The 16,226-nt window shown below is 51.2% G+C and overlaps 1 protein-coding gene across 5 annotated transcripts in view; it reads right to left on the bottom strand.

Moving 5' to 3' along the window:
- Nucleotides 1-274: 274 nt before the first annotated feature.
- Nucleotides 275-16,226, bottom strand: part of LOC122377659 (bumetanide-sensitive sodium-(potassium)-chloride cotransporter-like) — a 65,826-nt gene continuing 49,874 nt past the window's right edge. For 3 of the 5 annotated variants that reach the window (XM_043357955.1, XM_043357959.1, XM_043357957.1), the window contains exons 13-23: nt 14,884-15,005; nt 10,324-10,459; nt 9,080-9,291; nt 8,584-8,825; nt 8,260-8,387; nt 7,705-7,823; nt 7,262-7,379; nt 6,901-7,015; nt 6,079-6,227; nt 5,226-5,340; nt 275-987 (exon numbers count right to left, since the gene is read on the bottom strand). In XM_043357955.1, coding sequence (XP_043213890.1) covers nt 852-987; nt 5,226-5,340; nt 6,079-6,227; nt 6,901-7,015; nt 7,262-7,379; nt 7,705-7,823; nt 8,260-8,387; nt 8,584-8,825; nt 9,080-9,291; nt 10,324-10,459; nt 14,884-15,005 — 1,592 coding nt within the window. In that variant the 3' untranslated portion in view covers nt 275-851. The remainder of the gene's footprint in view (nt 988-5,225; nt 5,341-6,078; nt 6,228-6,900; nt 7,016-7,261; nt 7,380-7,704; nt 7,824-8,259; nt 8,388-8,583; nt 8,826-9,079; nt 9,292-10,323; nt 10,460-14,883; nt 15,006-16,226) is intronic. The other 2 variants (XM_043357956.1, XM_043357958.1) reach the window with 1 other exon arrangement.

The raw sequence follows: 16,226 nt of genomic DNA, 5'->3' as shown, positions 1-16,226 counted from the left end.
TACGCTAAATCCTTTAATTGTTTACCTATTCTTCTATAGAATGTAGGCTAAACGTAGCAAACAAGACTTCCACCGCTGAACGGATCTATAAATGGGACACCGGCGTATGAACTCTCGAGTCTGACCGTCTGGGATACATAAGGGTGTTGCCTAGCCAACTGTCGCGGTATTACATAAATTCACATCTAAAATCACGCCAGTTCAGTCATTTCGGCACGGTGAGCCTTGAGTCTAATCAGGACTCATACGATGTAAACACGCTAAAACACGGGGCTCATAAAACTGATGTATTAACATATCTCGTTGTTGGAGGCACATACAAACGATTCAACGGCTGGAAGACGTGATATTTATGCTCAATCAGCCCACAATTAAAGTCTTTCTGGGGTAAACAATCGTACGAACGGCACTTAAAACCGATATGGAATCCGAACTTTGTGAAAAACGATACCGCTAATACATATGAAATACTCCAAAAGATATCAATCACAGCTTGCTCTCCACGATTCCACGCAGTCACCGCCCGGAAATCCCTAAACAAACAACCATCTACAAATCGATCTTAAAACTTCGGAACAAGACACGATGTCATGGCGAAAGGCTGTCTTTTCACGCACACTACTAAGGCACACAATGTCGGATTTGAGCAAGGAACTGAAACATGCCTAGCCCGGCGCCGTCCCGGCCACTGAACTAGACTCACTGTTTTCCCCACACACGTTCACAATGTGGCCCCACTGGGCCTGACTGGCCCGCGCTGGCCCCCGCCGGGCCGACCGGCCCCGTCAGCAGCTCCCGGCGCGCCGCCGATCCCCCTACCCCGCCCACCAGTCCATCCCAGAGGCCGCGCACTACGAGTAGAAGGTCAGCACCGAGGTCTGGTTTCCTCGGATCATCAGGAACGGCGGCATGTCCTTGGTCATCATCTCCAGCCACGCCATGTAGAGCGGAGCGTGCACGGTGCCCTTCCGGGTCATGGGCAGCGTCCTGCGGGCAGAGTTAGTTACACAGTCAGTCACGGGTCATATGACACTCGGGTTCGGAACTATCGGTCACTCGGCACCAGGCTAAAGTTGGTTGGGTCGTAAGACGTAACGTACCGATATCTTAGCTTGGATGCGGCAGATCCACACGCGGACACATCCTACATCATTTGAACATGACTACCCAGTTTGTAGTTCGCCGTGGCCACGGTTTTCAGCGCTGAGAACTTTGTTCGTCAACGTTCGAGGTAAAATTGAATTAAGTTTACAAGGTCATCGATAAAACTTGGCATGAAAAACGTTAAAATGATCCAATGAAGACGCAAAGACTGTGGATGAAGACGCACTGAGACAGCATTGACCTTTGGTGCCTAAAATTCCGATCATGCGGTGCTCTAAATATATTCACGGCTGATTACCCAATGGCGGAATCTTTCGGCCGCCTGTCGATCGAAGCTGTACCATCGCCGCTATCGGAGCCAGTATCAGCCGGCTCGGCCGGGCGGTGAGACACATAGAGACACCCATATCCCCTCCGTTCCCACCGCCACCGCAGCCACCGCAGAGGGAGATATCTCCCCTGAGGGGGGGGGGGGACAAAGCGACCAGCCGCAATCCCAGACCCACATTCGCCGCCTAATCTACCTTTAATCGCCGATGGCACTGTTTCGAGTCGGCGGCGCCTTACCAAAGTAAACAGGGTCTATGAGCCACTTCAGTGGCGTCCTATCGGCATCCGACGGCCGCTGTGGGGGTCTGGGGCTGTGACCTAGCCGCGGGCGGGGCCGTGGGAGCGGCCAGGACGGGACCAGAGGGCAGCGGCCACCCGGCGAGAGTTTAGGCAGGGGGCAGTGGTCACCCGGCGGAAGGGTTTCCGGGAAGGGGGTGACCACCGGGCGGGAGGGTTCGGCAGGGGTGACCACCGGTGCACACTGGGCCGGGGGTCCGGAAAAGTGCTAGAAATTATTTGTGATTGAGTTGTTGATCTCAGTGACAAGCAAACATGCTAAAAACGAAGTGGGGCTGCTTAACCCTCGCCGGACCTATTGTCGGACCCCCCACCCCCTCGGCCGGCCGAGGGGGGAGGGTTGGTACGACCCCTTTTTGCCGTTTCGCCCCTAATGGAGCTAGAGCCTCGCGGAAAAAACAAGCGTGTGCGCCGTTTCAAGGCGGAACGATTGATACCCGATTTTAAGGTCCCAGGTCAACCGGTAACCTCTGAGGTGAAGTCAAAAAGCCCAAGGTAGGGTTTGGTTTTTGGCAAATAATTTCGCAAAAAATGGCCGCAGAGCAGCGATTTTGACACCATCGTGTTCGCCTGGCTCAGGCGCGTCGAATGGTATACTTTTTGTTCGGGTGAGGTCAACTTAAGGTATTGACCTCGAGTCAAGGTCAGTTCAGAGCCCATCAGGCAGGGGCCCGGGAACGATTTTCAAGTTGGGGGGGCGAGCCTAAAATGCCTGACATGATGCATATGAAGCAGTGGCGTAGTTAGGGGTATAAGGGGACACGTACCCCCCCCCCCCCCCCCCCCCCCCCACCCATCGGGTTGAAAGGGACCCTCGGGTCCGAGAGGACCTGCGGTGCCATTTGACCGCTGAGGATTAACGATGACCATATTTCGACTCAGAATGGCCTCATAGGTCTCGTTAGTGCACCTTATGGGCCCTAAATAACCACACTAAAATCTCAACAAGGGCCCCACGCCGGCTTCTGAGGGAATCTTGCAGATTTTAAGGGCCCCTCGGTGGTCTCCAAACTCCAAAGGCCCGTTACTGGCCTCTGAGAGTTCTTACCGGCCTATGAGGGGCCAGTTCTAGGGGCATTTTCCGCCTGTGATGGTCACACACTTATTTTTCCGAGGGTCCCATAACGGCAACTGAGGGGGCCCTCATCGGCGCCTATGAGGGCCCACACCGGTGTCTCTGAGCATTTCACACCCCCAACTCTGAGTGCCTATACCAGTGCCTTTTAAAGCCCTATATCGGCGGCTCTGAGGACCCAACAGTCAACACCTGCGCATCTAAAGGCCACCCACTGGAAACTTTGGAGGGCCCCACACAGGTGACTCTGAGCCCTGAGGGTCCCACCGGCGTCTGACAGTACCATGCCGGTCTCTAAGGACCCCACAAGACTTCTTCTGCCGGCCTAAGGGCCCCGTGCCGGTCACTGGTTGGTTTGTAGTTCCTGTTGGGTTTCCCCCTGTTGGTTTGTAGAGGGTTCGCGTCAGCAGCTCTAAAGACCCCACACCCGTCTGTAACGGCTCCACACCAGCGTCTATGAGATCCCAGAGCAACGCCTGTAAGGACCCTCACCGGCGCCTCTGAGAGAATCACACTAGCACCTCTGTGCGCCCGAACCGGCACCTGCATCGCGGCCCATACCAATGCCTCTAAAGGCCCCTTACCGGCGGCTCTGAGGGCCCTATACGCCGGTGATTCTGAGGGTGCTACCGATAACCAAATGCATCAGACAAGCCCTTAGTGTCGCTGAGCTTTAATCCCATAGATACCGGCCTTCCGAGGGCGCCACGTCAGTGCACTCATTGCCCCACACCCCTCCCTCACACCCGGAGCGGGTAAACTGTGTTATATCTATATTATAGCAATGATTTTACCACCGTTGTACGTTATATATTTCTCAAAGTTTTCTCAAAATGGTCTAGTATAAAATCTGGCCTGCCAAACTCATGGCCAAGGCCAGGCCCAAACCAAAGCGGGATGACAATAGCAGATGTTGTGAAATCGATACTGTATCAGCAGAAGCCATTCAGATGGCTAGGAAAATGCCGTGTGATGATGTTTAGATGGAAAACAAGAAGGAAAGAAGTCCGGAAAGGGAAGAAAGATCCTTTCACGCTGTCTCAATGTTGAGGGGGCGCCGCCCCCTCGGCTCTCAAGTTGGGGGGGCAAGCGCCCCCGCTGCCCCCCCTGTTCCCGGGTCTATGCCATCAGGCCACGAACTTAATCGAAGGAGGTCGTATCGCATATCATTCGATTCGGGAGGTCTTCCCGAGTCCATTGGTGGCTTTCCCGAGTCGCTGGCTCAATTTGATCATGAGTTATTGACGAGAAACTCCTATGACCGGTGTGACGTCATAAATGACGTCACGGAAGGTTAAAAATGCAAAAGTAAAGCATCGGATCTTGCAAGGAGTGCACGAAATCACGATTCCGTGTGCTTGAGATAGTTTGAAATCATTCCATGCGCAAAAACAACAGTTTCCTTATTTCCCCATTCACTTTTAATGGTGAGGTCACGTGACCTCGAAGAGTAGCAGGCATTAGCAAAAATTGCGAGTAGGGCATGACAGAAAGATGATTGGTGGTTTGTATGGCATGGCCATTTTTAACGGCTCGAAGTAACATTTCTCAAAAAGTCTAACTAAAGAGCAAGTTGTTGTTGATTATCACTGACTTGTGGTTAGGGGTTAATAATGACTGAATTTTTTAGTTTGGCCCAGAAATGTTGACAGCATTGTGTGCGTTGATCAATTCTGAGCTCAGGGACATATATTTCATTTAGATTATAAGCGTTTGTTTTTCACAACTTCCAGCGTTTTAAAGAGCGCAGGGCCTTCAGTAGAGCGGCGAGGTGACAATTGCCCCTACATCATGTGGTTTACTGGCGCATATCTCGAAAAGTAGCAGGGAAAAGCAGCAAAGCACCTATATGGAACAAAAGATGAGTAATCAGAGGCTAGTATGAAATGTTCATTTTTAGCCGCTCGAAATAACGTTTTTATAAAAGTCTAATTAAAAAATTGGATATGATTTTAAATTTCGTCTTGCAGCTGCTTGCAAACAGCTAGCTTATCTTGCAGAAAAGCGATGCGATATGTCAGAATGATGTTGGCACCGTGAACAACAGTGCCCTGAACTAGTCTGACAGGAAATTTCGTTCAAAACGACGATTGGTCAACTAATAAATTACCACTTAAGTTCATCATTAAAATCGGTAAATGTGGTGGCCTATAGAGAGTCTAAATTGTCTTGTGTTTGGTGACATCTGACGACCTCAATTTTGATCTTAGGGCAAAACTAGCATCGGAATCGTATTCTTCGATCAATTTGGGATTAAATGATACCTATTTTGTTCATATTGCGGACAGTCAGTTTGGGGGAATTTCTAGCGCTTTTTTCAGGCTGCCGGCCTACAGTGCGGTGGGTCGTGGTGGTCCAAACTAGCCACATTTCCCCAGTCCAGGGTAAAGCCGCCCCCAGCGGTGAGGCGGTTACTCACATGACGACCAGCGACGAGTCTTTACTGTGCTGCTGCACCAGCTCGTGCAGCCGCAGGTGGCGGTTCGTCTTATCCTTGTTCGCCAACAGCTCGCTGTCCGTCACGGAGATCTCGTCTGCCGTGCAGCGGAGGGGACGGGTCACATACGAAGCTCATGTCGGGGACACTCAGACACTCACAGGGTTTACAGCGGGGTCATTCAGGGAACTCATTCACGGTCACTCATGTAGCTCACGGAACTTACGAAGCCAAAATGGAGGTCCCTCACGTAACTGACATCGGGGTCATTCACAGAGTTCACACTTAATGTCACTCTAACACTTTCGCACTAAGCTTCTCATGGCATTCACGCCGTCAATAGTCTCACAGAGTGGGGTCAAAGTCAGAATTAACTGTTCGTGTGTTCATAGCAAAATTGGAATATCCGTGCAAGTAGACCTATAGCGAAAAATGAAACCTGCTTAGGTCAATCGAGACTCTCACTCCCCCTTGGAGACCATGTTGGGTCCGCGGAATATAAGCCATGGATGAGATAACACTAGCCGGAGACTTTGTTCATTACTCATTCTTGTGACATATCCGCGGCATTACACAGGGAAGTTTGGACATAAACGACCCAACAGATTCGTGGAATTTCAGCGGCCAACATGACTCAACAACAATGCCACGGCGGCTTGGGAGACAAGAAATAAAACAGCTTCTTATATAACAACCATGCCGTTTCCACATACTTGTGTGACGGCCCGCGGCGCCGTGGAAAATCCCTATACGTGAGCACTATAAAAAGCGGATGACGGTCGGAGATAGTACTTTGATGACGGTGACCAGGATAGCTCCCAAGTCCCAACGGTACCTGGAATGTCCGACTCGTCGTCCTTCTTGAAGGGGGCGATCATCTCATTGAACGTGTCCCGGGTCGACTGCTCCGCCTTCTTGGTGACGTCATCGATGACAATGACGTCACTGTAGTCGATACGGAACTTGGAGAGCAGCGCCGCCATGCTGCAAATGTGTGATAGCGATGAATAGGAGCATTATACTGAGAATTACACACTACAGGTAATGTACACAGGACTTAAAACGACATGTAATCAACAAAAGGCAGCGGAAACGCACCGCACTCAGAGGCGCGGTCAGTCATGTGATAGACTTATCGATAACGATCAGATAGGAGCGTCCCAGACACTCTAGAAGAGTCACAAGACTCTTAGTGAAACCCCAGTGGGTACAGATTACCGTGAAAGGCCGCATTGGAATGGCATTTGTCACATCCTCTATCACAAAGCGATGCCTCCGACGCACTCCTGTTGAACTATAGCGCATTGTCGCTATCATTGTCCGCGCAAAGAATTATCCTCAAGTACTCATACACACGTGATGATGACCCAGCCTGATCACCTCCCCCCCCCCCCTCATCCCGAGTGGTGCACTCCCTAAGTACCCCCTCCCTCTCCTTCCCCGGCTGACCCCCCCCCCCCCCCCCCGATGTCTTCCGCCGCCACTCGAAACACCTACACGCGTTTCTCGGAATTCAGTTCGCTCAGAATGAATCCTACCTGCGTTTCCAGGTGTTCAGCTCGCTAAGATACCTACCTACCTGCGTTTCTACATAATGTTCAGCCCTCTCGGAACACCTACCTGCGTTTCTCGTAATTCAGTTCGCTCAGTCACATACCTGCGTTTCTCTGTGTCCAATTCACCACGCTTGTTGGCCAGGGCGAACACACGCAGCTTGCAGTCGGCCCACTGTGAGCGTGACGTCAGGATGTACGGCAGCAGCAGCGTCAGACCTGGACGGGCAAATAGCACGGTCACATCGGGAGGGGCGGGGTACGGCTCGGGAGTCTGCGAGCTGCAAGGACCAAAATGCGTCCAAACGTGACCAATAGCTATCGCAATGGTAAAAAAATCCTAGGCAACTGCCGGGCAATAAGCGAGTCACCCTTTAAGACTTGGTATCAGGTACTACAACAGCGGCGAGCGAGAGTGTTACGGCGAACACAAAAGGCAGCGCGGAAGGAGATTGTCGAGCTCACCTCCGTCATCGTACAGCCACCAGACGTCGATGAAGCCCTTCTGTTTGCTGCGGAACTGGGTGAGGTTTTCCACCACCTGGGCTGGCAGCGGCTCGCCGGTTCGGCTCACGTACAGCTCCTGGGAACACGGCGCAGGCGGCGTCAGGAACGGCGACGGGTTGCAGACTGTTCGGGGACCGGCAAAATTGACGGCTCTACCCTCGCTTGTCATGAAAAACGTCTTTCATGTTACGTAGATAACTTGCAGATAAACACGTTGAATATTATGTCCTTCTTGAGCTAGCAATCGCATTCGCATTCCTTAAACAGCATTGCTTAAGCTGAAAGAATCTTCTAGCATTTTCCGAGTGAAACACTCAGCAAATCGCGATGTCGGAAAAAGTCAGCAACTTTTGACCGTGCCAGAAGCGCTGTAAATAGCACTTTTCCGCTCGAACACCCACCTCCTCGCCGTTCTTCTTCTTGCCGTCGACGGTTGTGACGCGCGGCGTGGCGTCCCCGCTGGTGGCCGACCGGTCGTTGGGCTCGTCACTGCCCTCGTCACTGCCGTTAGCTCCATCACCTGCCGCCGGCGAGAGCGTCAGATTAATACCGGAGATGGGAGGCAAAGACACGGAGTGGTGGGGAGAAAACTCACGGCAAAGACATGGGACGCGGACAGGAGATAGAAGGGATAAAACGTCCAGTATCCCTCTGGACAAAGCAATCGATATCGGCAAAAGGCTGTTGTAAGGTTGAGAACGTCGAAAGGCATTTACGTGAAGTCATAATAGACACTGACAATCTGGTGAGTTCGGTGCAGCTGCTTATAGGCCCTATCTGAATGATAGGTTGACATAAGGCCAACAGAAATAAAGTACTTGTTATCGTTCAATCCACTTAGTGCATTTGACACCTAACTGCTCCCACCGTCCCACGTATGTGTAGCTAGTCGAAAGGGAGTTACATACTGAGGCGAGTAAGGGGGTAACTAAGTCTGTTTGACCCCCACCGCTCACCCTTGAGTGAGGTGCTCGTATTGGACTTGTGCAGCGGCGAATTCGGGTCCTCGCCCATCTCGGCGCTGAAGTCGAGTCCATTCTTGACGCGCAGGATCGCCACGGCCAGGTAGTTGTCCAGAGCCTCGCTGTGGGTAGGATAGCGGCTCAATTCGGCAGGCCGGCGGGGTCGGACATTCCACAAACCTCAACATCCCGCCAGGTCTACAATCAACGCATGTAAGTACACCAAACCCAGCCATTGATACCTGATAAGGAACACTTGAGATCCCGTCACGAGTCCAACCATCCCACCGGCGATCAGACCTCTCCGCGGCCACTCACTTGACGCAGGAGAAGTACTGCTGCACCTCATCCCGGGGACAGGTACGCCAGTCGTTCTTGTATCCCATCAGCGTCATGTTGGGCTTCAGGTTGCCGAGGCCGGCCAGCTGCATTAGCGCCACGGCGCCGTGCTCGTAGCTCTGGTCCTCGATGACGCTGTAGAAGGCGCGCACCTTGTGCCGCTGCAGCCACGCGTTAGCCTGGTTCTGGATGGCGCTCTTGGCACGCGGTGTGATCGGGCCCTGGGGGACAGAAGGGCCATCTTACAAATGTAGTTTACCTAGACATGTGTCATGATAAAGAATGCGATGCAGCATTGGAAAAGAACGCTAATCTTGATTGAAAAGGCGAAAAAGAAAAGAAAGCACGCCCTTTTATCAATGCCCCAAAAACATCGGCGTAAAACTACGGGATTTGACCAGCATCTCAGCTCTCCTGACGTTGACTCTTCCCCTGGAGCTTCTTCCCCACCCCACACCACCTCTCCCGGCCGCACCTTGACGACGTGTCCGCAGATGAGCAGCGACAGGTTCTTGGTGAGTGCGTTGGCGAAGTCGACCAGCGGCGGACGGTCGCCCGGCATACCGGACAGCACCAGAACCTGCGGCCGGTAGTTCTTCACGTGATCGCGCACCTGGTTCAGACGCTGCATGAAGCCCAGCGCCGTCACGTAGGTCTGCGCCTGCGTGGTGGAGCCCCAGTTGACGTCTGCCGCAGACGGGTGCCGGTTAGTTAGCGGATAACCGGATAGGGCGTAGAGGAGTTACAGGACACGACTCAGCGGTCAGGACGGTTCCACAGTTCAGCGGATCGGAGGCTAGAGGTCAAGGTTGAGAGGTCAGGGGGCCGGAGGTCAGGAAGTCATTGGTCACAGCTCAGGGAGCCAGAGGTCAAAGTCTTGAGGGTCAAAACTGAACAGACCAAAAGTAAGACCGACTATCACGTGGCATTTAAAGGGTAGCTACACGGACTATTCGAAATCGACGAAAGCCGGTCGTTCCACTGTGTCCATTTATAGAAGTGACATATCACGTCAGCCGAGCGTCGGGTCCGTAGTGTCACACTCAGCCAGGACCCATCGGACGCCGTCAATAAGAGAACGGTGACCGATGTGGAAAACTGAGATCGATCTGGGGAGCTGTGCTCGATATGGGACTCTGGGGTAGATATAGGAAAACAGGGGTCGATATGGGGAGCTGTGCTCTGCGGGACTCGGGTCGATACCTGACCCCAGCACCGACAGTGGATCGGCGCTCCTCGATAAGTCCAGGTGCGTGTCGCCGACCGGGCGGAGATATCCGCTGTCAGCGACAGGCGGTGGCACGGCACGGCACGGCACGGCACGGCACGGCAGGGAGTGTACACGACGGCCGCCGGGCGGAAATAGCATAGCGACGTACCAGGGGCTGGCGCGCGCGTGTGGGAATTACCAATCAGTGACCGTTACCTCTGGAGCGTACAGCAGGCGCGGAGGGTTGGTCCGGGACATCGGTAGGTCACCGACCGACAGGCTCTTAATTTCCACTTGGAACTGGACTGAGATATAGAATGGACTGGGCTGGACAGGATTAGATCGCCGAACTGGAGACGGGGGTGGGTTGGAACGGGCTGGGCTGGAGACTGGACAGAACCGGGACAAACTGGACTAAGCTGGATCGGGCTGGGCCATGCTAGGCTATACTGGGATGGACTGAGTCGGTCGGAGAGCGGGCGACTGTCGGGGCCGATCCGGCGACTCACCCAGTTTTCGGTACGAGACGAACAGGTAGAGCAGCAGCGTGATGACCAGCACCACGGTGCCGATGATGGCGTCGCAGAGGAACATCACCACCATGCAGATGATGGCGCCGAGCAGCGACACCCAGGCGTTGTAGTACTGCCGGCGGCACACGCACACGCCGGACGGCGGTCACACGACCGGCAGCGCACAGCAGCAGCAGGGTACAGAAGGCAGTCGGGGAGAACACTCGGGCACAGCGCGGGTACATCAACGGCCAAAGGCGCAGGTACTTGTACACTCAGGCACACACATGCGAGACAGCTGAGAGTATCGCTGTTGAAATATGTGCAACGTCGCGAAGTCAGCCTGCGTAGAGTAGCACACACCAGAACATGCATATTCAAGGCCGGATAATCTGCCAGTCCCACAGAAAACGAGTGTGCTTATATATCGTGCTTATATATAGATGCATAGTGCATACGTGCGTTTCTACTAGAAAGCAGCATCTATACCAATATTTGAACTCGTGTGCCCATGGCCCCATGGCTATGTTTAACCCTAGAACGCCTAGGGGGGGGGGGGGTTGTATCAACCCCCCCCCTGAGGTTTTTTCGAAGTGCACGCTAAACGGCTTGTCGTAGCGGGCTGAAATTTTCAATACCCTCTGGGGCAGCCTTTGCGCATCTTTTGCCGAAAAAAAATTGATCGGGTCATGTCAGGTCACGGAGTTATGACGTCATAAGAGGTACAGCCTCCGGCCGACAGTTACCAAACGTGTGCGCCGAATCCCTAGGTTTTCTGCCGGTGATACCCACATTGTTTGATGGATCATGATGAAACTTCCCATGCATGTTGGGGCAAGCATTGGCTATCGTGTGGTGCAAGAAAATTGACCGGGTCAGGTCAGGTCACGGAGCTATGACGTCACAAGAGGAACAGCGTCCGGTACTATTTTTGAAAAGCGCCCGAACCACTATTTTGCTAATTCTTGTCACCTCAATGGGAATATGCAGCAATATTAGCTTCTATAGGGAGCAAATGGACCTCCCAAATCCAAAAATACAATCAGATTTCAAAAATTTAAATTTTGATTTTTCGAATTTCTGCCGCCGACTGTGATCTTGCCGACTTCCGGCGCTCCCAACGCGCCATTTTTAGAGCTAGGGAAACGAAATACATACCAAACGGTAGAGAATTGATCAAGGAACACGATAGTGAAGGTTTCAAGTCGATATCTCCCACCGTTTTGCCGCAATCGCCGCGGAAAGTTGAAAAAGGTTGATTTTTTCGGAAAATTTGACCTTTGACCGGTCATAAGTAGGTCAAATGTTGACCTAGGACCAAAAAATATACCACCAATCGCGAGATCTCGTTGAGAGCAATCCGTTGGTTTTTTTCCGCTAAGCTCTACGACCTTCCGTTTCGAAACGCCAGGGGGGGGGGGTCGTAACCCCCCCCCCCTGGTCGTTCGTGTTATGAGAAATGGCCTGGTCGTGCGAGGGTTAAGATTACTTTCCCTCCCGCCCCCAAAGGCGCCAGGTGGGATAAGGACTACGTCGTCCACTCCAGAAGTTTTGAGACTGGCCTCGTAAAATCCATATGAGCAGTGCTAGATACTTGTTGTTCTCACAAGTCCTTACCACAGTTGTTATAAACGTACTTGCGTAATTTTGTTTTTCTACGTTGCAAAAGACGGCAACGGCGTCACCCTGAACATGGCAAGCCGCACGCGGCTTGTCACAGTGACCAGTGTAGAGTATAGTCTCTCTTGAAAGTATCGCGTCCTGGGCTGCGGCGGCTCAGCGAACTATTCCATTCAGTTTGAGGACCCCAGTAGGGAGGTCATGGCCTGTATCATAAAAAGTACGCTGTAACACGATTTCACGCCAGCGGTAGAAGGAAAACTGCTATATGACGCAGGCCCCAGCGGCTGGCAACTGGGTCAAAACAGGCGGAGGCCGTCCAAAGGTCATGCTCGTATCGCTCTCCCTTGACCCCGTCCACCGCCCCAGGTGGATACCGGTGCCTCTTGGGGCTTACCAGCCGGGCGCTCATTGGTGTGCCTTACTGGGCGCCAATCACTCAGTGTGCGTGACGCGTAAAATCACAACGAAGCGAAGTTCCGCCATAACCCTTACTGTGATGAGGCCTTCTGAATGACGTAAACAGGTCATGCGGGGGGGGGGGGAGCCTGGCATCAAATAAGTTTTTAAAAAGAACATGGCTGAACAGCATTTCTTTTCTTTTTTTGTCGCCGTTCACTAACCGGCTCATTAAAAAGAGAGCTTCAAATATAGGACTAACTGGCTAGACAGTGAATTGGCGAACTGGCTAGAGAGATAATTCTTGTTTTTGAATCCGCTTACGAGTGCATGTGCAAGCACGGATGCATTCTGTTAACGGGAGCAACTGATGATTTTTTGGGTAGGGTAAGGTGCCTAATTAGCGACCCCCTTAATTTGAACCGTCATTGCTCACGCTCTGTGGGTGCCACTGTATTACTGGCTTGATTTTCGGAGAGGTCGTTCATTTTTCTTTTAAAATATAGTCATTTTCTGCCCCAATATTCACTAATTTATTTGTAGTGAGCATTTTAGCAAACCATTGCAAAAAACGCTAATAGGGAACTCTTCCCGATTAGCGACCGGGGAGGGTCGCTAATAAGTCTATGGGTTTCCCCATATTAAAAATGGCAAAAAAATGCGACGCCTGAAAAGATGAAATATTATCCAAAAAAGGTAACCTATACGCAAAGCACTCAATCACTCGAACAGGAACGTTTATCCAACACATTTATGTAAGTAAAAACTGATCACGTGATACACTGAAGGCGAAAAGAAGGCGGAAACCCAGATTTTGCGGGCTCTCTCGTATGATATTCGAGGTCCGCGCTGAATTCGGCACCCCTGCAGTCGGTGACGACATTTGACATCCCCTGCCACACATTGCAAGCTTCAGCAACACCTCATTTTCATTTCTCTCTTTTCCCCTTTTTTTCCCTTCTTGAGCTATTTGCGACCATGTCAGGCGCAAATAGGAAATATGAGTTGCGACACATTTTTAACCGCCATGCTGTGCACAGTTAAGCGATTCACTATGGGAAAACGGCAATCAATTGAAAAAGGAATGTCGATTCAGAATAAAAAAGGTGCATCATCCTAATGTGCATCGCTTTTCATCATAGAGGGCCCAAACACACACGTTTTGGATAAGAAACTCGTCATTTTCATTTAAACTCACCTGAAACGTCCCACCAGAAACATCGACAACCGTAAAGTAATTAAATTTGATAACCAAAGTATGGCTAACCTTTTGACGATGTTTTTACCCTGTTTTCTCCCGCCAGTTTTTCTGTAGGGAGGTAGGTCGCAAATCGGAAAGGGTCGCTAATTAGGCACCTTACCCTATATGGGCACGGGTTTCCGGATTTTACCCCCCCCCCCCCCCCAAAAAAAAAATGTGACAGTCGTGCCGATGACGAGTCAAATTGCTAACTTTGCAATGAAACAAATCTCAACAAATCCTCTGCGAGTAGGGTGGCTTCCGTTGACCACATGCTTAGCTGCCATCACAAGTTACCGGATGGCGACTGCCACCTCCTCCTATCCCTCCGCAATCCGCAACCACTCCCCTCGCCACACCGCGCTGGCTGCCTCCGCGTGTCAGGCTTCGGTCAGTACTACCAGCGGCTCTCAAACCTTTCCGCTCAACCGCGGCTGGGACAGGTGGCGCCTTCCCTCAGAGTCGCGATACTTTCAAGAGAGACTATACAGTCAGGTTGCTCATGTGAAGACAAGTTGGAGGGTCGCTGTGCAATGAAATTTTGGGATTAGCTTGGCAAAATGCCCAAGAAACATAGCAAATTGACTCTCAAGTGACTTGAGACGAAAGCTGGATGTATTTTTACCATCATGATACCAAGAGACAGAAAACACACTGACTCCTTCAGGTCCAATAAAGACAAATAGCGCAGTCCACTGGGATGCTCAAATTAATCCCTTACTTAGAACAAAAGGCACAAACTTCACGGCCTGGGTCCCCTACACGGCCAGATGATCAACAAGGAATGATTCGTGAAGGTTCTGAGGGAGTTGAGAAAGAGATTTCGCCGCAAGAGGTCGGAACACTTCAACTGTGGCCAGGGGCTCCTGCACCAGGACAGCGCACACACCCACAAGTCCACCATGAAGACGAACTATCTGGCACAGATGTGCGTCAAACCCGTCCGTAACCCTTCCCACAGTCCTGAGCTGGCCCCCTGGCTTCTGGATGTTCCCCAGACTGACAGGGAAGCTCAGGGGCCGTCTTTCGGAGGATGTGGAGGAGATGAGTGAGGCTGTGACAGAGGCCCTGGGCACCTTCACTTTGAAGGCCTATCAGCAGGCCTTCAGGCAGTGACAGGAGCGCTAAAGCAGGTGCATTGGACTCGGGAGGTTCCATTTCGAGAGTCATACAAGTTTCATGCTTCTCTGGAACAGACAACTGTCTCTACTGAAAAAGTCTCAAAACTTCTGGAGTGCACCACGTATGAAGAGCCCGCGGAGGATGAGAGCAGGTTTTAGGCCGTCGGCCGAGCTTACCTTGAACACAGGTCGCCAGCCAGGGCTCTTCAGCAGCGAGGCGTGGAAGCAGGAGAGGTTGATGAGCGCGTAGGCGGCCAGGAACACCTCCGAGCTGAGGTTAGCGATCGGGTTCAGCTGGCCTGCGGACAGAGGCGCGAGCCATCAGACGAGTCCCCACCGCCGCGCCACTTCAGATCCGACCGGCCAGAGTTACACCGATCAGAGGCATACATAGTATACTACTGACACATAACCCGCGCGGGGCTGGGGGGGGGGTAAATTTTACCCCCCCCCCTCGCGAATTTTTGCGATATCTCAAAAATGGCGGCGCGCAGCGCCGCCAAACTTTCAATACCTTTTCTTACATCAATTTGACACGTTCCCTGAAAATTTGAGCGAAATCCGTCGGAAAATTTTTGAGAAATTTACGTTTTAGTGACGTCATGTTCGTCATTTTCGCCTCAAAAACGGCAAAAGTTCAAACGCCGCTAACATCTTCATTTTTAAAGGAATCAAGACGTAACAAAAAAGGTTATACGTAATTCTACTTTGTCTATCAAATGGCTATCTCAGTTTTTTTGAAAATTCTGGATTTTGGCCTAAATTTTTTCAAAAAACTGACTTTTTTGGGAAAATCATTATAAAATCCAAAATTTTGAGTCTATCGAAAAACCGGAATATATGTCAGAGAAGTGGTCTATGTGCACCTACATACCAAATTTTAGAAGAATCGGTTCAAAAATGTGGGAGTTATTCAAAATTTTATGACGTCACGACACACAAAATTTTTGAAAAATGACGTTTTTGGAAGTTCTAGACCTCGTACGGAAACAAAAATAGCACCATTCGATTCGCCGTGAAAAACTGCATCAGATAGACACCTTTTTAGGCCTTAACAACCAACTTCAAAATTTGACCTCACTTGACCTGACCTTGACCTGACCTCGACCTGAAATTCATCCAGAGGTGGTCCATATCACTTATTGAGTGTGCCTATTGAATTCTATGAGTAAAATGACCCATAAAACATGTGTCGCACATGCCCTTTTCTATATTTTGTTTTTTGGTGACCTGACCTGACCTGACCTGACCTTGACCTTGACCTCTGAATGATATTGTATGCAACGAATATTGTCTTGGTAGCCTAAGAACACGTTTTGGGCGATCAGTCTCAGTCCATGACTCCATTCTTCGGCAACTACGGTGCAAGGCCGATACTGTAGAAACTTGCAATTTGTACCCTTGACCTGACCTTGACCTTGACCTCAAACTTTAAATTAAGTACATGTTTTTAGTAGTTCGTGATGAGAGCTTTCGATTGGCGTTTGAATTTTCCATATCGGACCGTTAGTTCGGGAGAT

The sequence above is a fragment of the Amphibalanus amphitrite genome, unplaced genomic scaffold, assembly GCF_019059575.1.
Source record: "Amphibalanus amphitrite isolate SeventyFive unplaced genomic scaffold, NRLGWU_Aamphi_draft 000048F_arrow, whole genome shotgun sequence".
In the NCBI taxonomy this organism is placed as follows: domain Eukaryota; kingdom Metazoa; phylum Arthropoda; class Thecostraca; order Balanomorpha; family Balanidae; genus Amphibalanus; species Amphibalanus amphitrite.
This window is presented reverse-complemented; position numbering and strand designations above follow the sequence as displayed.